Below are 3,986 nucleotides of genomic sequence, written 5' to 3' on the forward strand. Positions count from 1 at the left end.
TAGTTCTAAGCCGAGGACTACCTCTGTAACTTCAAGACATTATCAGTTACTCTTTTTACTAGGTACAAAAATGCAGACAACTAATATTCTATAGTACAGCAACTGAATTTTAATCTATTAAGTAACATATTCAACACTTCTTTCCAAATGGTCAAACCTTAAGACTCTTGTGGCTATTTTCATGAATACGGAGACAGATAAAAACAATCTCTGAAGCAGCCGTACAAAGCTTGCCAACGATACAGTTGCTTTGGTATTTCAAAGCTGAGGGTTTTATATGAACTTCTGTGCAATGTTCAGCACGTCTTGCAGAAGCTTTGAACAGTTCTATCTTCAGAATACTTTGCAGGTTCTATATATTTTGATTTACTTTAATATAAATATTAAGAAAAGATAATGGATGCAGTAATAAAATTGTTAATAACAGTCCAAATAACTGAGAAATTTTCAATCAAGGTATTGTAAAAAATAAAGTGGAAATAAAACAAAAATCTTAAAATGTTCAGATTGTGAAATATTTTTGAAATGTACATAAAGTTATAAAAAAATGTTACATCATATTATTGTGAAAATAAATATTTTATACAAAATGTAGCAGAAAGGTATAAGGCAAACTTGACTTTACCCTTTTGTAGTTTATTAATTTCAGAGGAACACTTAAGCACCTACTAAACTTTCTGCCACTTAAAGTGCTTATCTATGGTAAGATAATTTCTATGGCCTGTATATTTTGGGAGTGTGTCCTTTTAGATATGTTATCTTTAGAATTTTTACAGGCACACAAACTAAAAGCACATACCCTTTGGGATCCAAAATTAAGCATTTTTGAAAACTGAACAACCTGCATGATGTTTTGTAAAAGTGAACTAATGCTAACTGACATAGTTTCTGAATAACCTTCAAAATGCTTTGCAAATTTTGTACAATTGTCTAGCTTACTAGTAGATAAAGATGCGTCCCACAAAAAATTTGCTTCCAATACAAAGTATAATTTAATTTTAACAAATGAAACTGCTAAAAGTAGTTCTGAAACCATGCATCTCTAAATTATTTCTTATATATCTGCAAAAAAAAGCTACAGTACTTTTACCAGTCCTAACCTTAAATACCTCATATCACTCTTCAGGAAGACTATATTTTATAATACAATACAATACAATAGTAGAGTTGGAAGGGACCTTGGAGGTCTTCTAGTCCAACCCCCTGCCTAGGCAGGAAACCCTATACCGTTTCAGACAAATAGCTATCCAACATCTTCTTAAAGCCTTCCAGTGTTGGAGCATTCACAACTTCTGGGGGCAAGCTGTTCCACTGATTAATTGTTCTGTCAGGAAATTTCTCCTCAGTTCTAAGTTGCTTCTCTCCTTGATTAGTTTCCACCCATTGCTTCTTGTTCTACCCTCAGGTGCCTTGGAGAATAGTTTGACTCCGTCTTCTTTGTGGCAACCCCTGAGCTATTGGAACACTGCTATCATGTCTCCCCTAGTCCTTCTTTCTCTTAAGCTAAACATACCCAGTTCCTGCAACCGTTCTTCATATGTTTTAGTCTCGTCCCCTAATCATCTTTGTTGCTCTTCTCTGCACTCTTTCTAGAGTCTCCACATCTTTTTTACATTGTGGCGACAGAACTGAATGCAGTATTCCAAGTGTGACCTTACCAAGGCATTATAAAGTGGTATTAACACTTCACGTCATCTTGATTCTATCCCTGTTTATGCAGCCTAGAACTGTGTTGGCTTTTTTGGCAGCTGCTGCACACTGCTGGCTCATATTTAAATGGTTGTCCACTAGGACTCCAAGATCCCTTTCACAGTTACTACTACTGAGCAAGGTGCCACCTATACTGTACCTGTGCATTTTGTTTTTCTTGCCTAAATGTAGAACCTTACTCTTTTCACCATTGAATTTCATTTTATTAGATAATGCCCAATGTTCAAGTTTGTCAAGATCCTTCTGTATCTTTAGCCTATCTTCTGGAGTGTTAGCTTTTCCTGCCAGCTTGGTGTCATCTGCAAATTTGATGAGTTCCCCATTTATTCCCTTTTTAATCCACATATATCATAAACACATCTCAGATAAAAATAGCCAATGTCTAAATTAATAGTAATTTTATTCAGCATTTAAGTGAGCAAGTTACTAACTGGGTAACATTTTAGAAGAAGTTAAAGTCTTCAGCCCCAGAAAGAAGCCCAGCATACACAACACTAAACCAGGACACAGAATCAGATAGCAGGTAAACACTGAAAGGCTTTCAGGACAAGTGTTTTGGTAGGAAGAGATTCCAAACGTCATTCAGGACTATTTACTGCAGCTTTAGTTCTGCCTTTCGAAAAGTCACTCCTCTTTTTCAATACGGCTGTTTTGGAAGTCCTCTACAAATGCAAGGCTGTTAACTCAATTCCAATCCGTGATCCGCTCCTTTTCCGGGATCACACACCAATTCGGGGAGGCCTGATCCTTGGCCAGCCAATTAAAGTCGTCCACCTGGTCCCAGTTGTTCTTGCTTCGGTCAAGCCCAGCGGTTTTGAAATCGGCATCCATGCCCGGGTAATCCCACGAGTAGGGGGCAAAGCGCACGGCGCTACAGTCCTCCAGCATCGCTCGGCTAGTCACTTGCACGTAGAAGCTCGTCTCCGTAGCGCGGTTCGTCCGGAGCTGCTGGCAGGCGAGGGCCACGAGGCAACCGCTGCACCCATCCACTCGCGCCGAGGTGGAGACGGGTCCGCACAGGACGGTGCAGTCATGACAATCGAGCACCAGCAGCGTGTTGGGGTTGCCGCGTAACAGTACTCGGCAGCGCCTGAGGTGGGACAGCACCACGTCCTGCTGCAGGAGGTCGGTAGGGCCGAGCTCCAAGGTTCGCCCCTCGGCCCGGCTGAAGCCGCAGCTGGGGTCCCGCGGCGCGGAGGTCGCCGCTTCCTTCTGGTCTTTGGCAGAGGTTTCCGGGGGAGGATGCTGAGCGAGCGGCTTGGACGGAGCGAAGGGCGTGTCCTTTTTGAGGGCTTTGGTGAAGGCGAAGCGCTTCTTCGGCTTCAGATGGAGGCGCCTCTCCGACAGCGCGCCCTGTAGCTTGCTCAGCGCCGCCTGGGCCTGCCGCACCTCATACGGAGCCAAGAAGCGCACCGAATCCGTCAGCAGCCGCTGCAGATCCTGCAGCCGCCGAGCCGCCTCGGTTACGGTTTCGGCAGCCGCTTCGGCATCCTGAGCCGGCTCCGAACACAGCAGCTCTTCGATGGCCTCCCGCTCGCGGGCAAAGGAGGCGGTGAAAAAATCGCTCTGCTCTTCTAACACCGACTGTGCGTCTCGTTCTCGCCGCCTCTTTTCCGTCCCCTCTCGCCGTTCCGCTTCTCGCTGATGCAGCCAGTCGGGAACCAGGGCGGAGAGGCCGGCAGCGGGCGGTACCTGCTCGCCCTCCACCGGCGCCGCGCCTTCCGCAAAGGCCTCCATCTTTGTCTCTCTCTCTGCAGCGGCTTCAATTACCTCGTACTAAGACGGAGAACGATTGGCTCCTTCCGTGACCCCCGCCCAGGATTTGTGAAGTGACCTTCCAGACGACGTGGGCGTGTCTTCTCCACCTTTTAAAGGGCCCCGGATGGTAACAATTCAAAGGCTGGCGAGAAAAATGTGTAAAGCGGGGCCTGTTCTCCTTTAAGAGGGAATATTAACATCCATGAGAGCAACGAACCGCCTTTTAGGTGAAAGGTAGCGCGGTGGGTTTGAACTCAGTTTTCGTCCAAATAGCTAACGATTCCGTCTGCCTACTGACATGCAGAGAACGATTTTTCTGATATAAATGGTAAAACAGGAGTTTAGGTAGTAAAGGTAGTCCTCTACTTATGACCACAACTGAGCCCAAAATTTCTGTTGAGACATTTGTTAAGTGAATTTTGCCCCATTTTACAACCTTTCTTGCCACAGTTGTTAAGTGAATCGTTGCAGGTTTTAAGGTAGTAACACAGTTGTTAAATCTGACTTCCCCATTGATT

General features: G+C 44.5%; 1 protein-coding gene across 1 annotated transcript; it reads right to left on the minus strand.

The window, feature by feature from the left end:
• Positions 1-2,093: 2,093 nt before the first annotated feature.
• TBCC (tubulin folding cofactor C) lies at positions 2,094-3,570 on the minus strand. The gene has a single exon (XM_081944217.1). It carries the CDS (start codon positions 3,445-3,447, stop codon positions 2,395-2,397), a length of 1,053 nt encoding a protein of 350 aa, XP_081800343.1. The 5' UTR covers positions 3,448-3,570; the 3' UTR covers positions 2,094-2,394.
• Between the last annotated feature and the right edge of the window lie 416 nt (positions 3,571-3,986).

The sequence above is a fragment of the Natrix helvetica genome, assembly GCF_964273705.1.
Source record: "Natrix helvetica genome assembly, chromosome: 2".
NCBI classification, from domain to species: Eukaryota; Metazoa; Chordata; class Lepidosauria; order Squamata; family Natricidae; genus Natrix; species Natrix helvetica.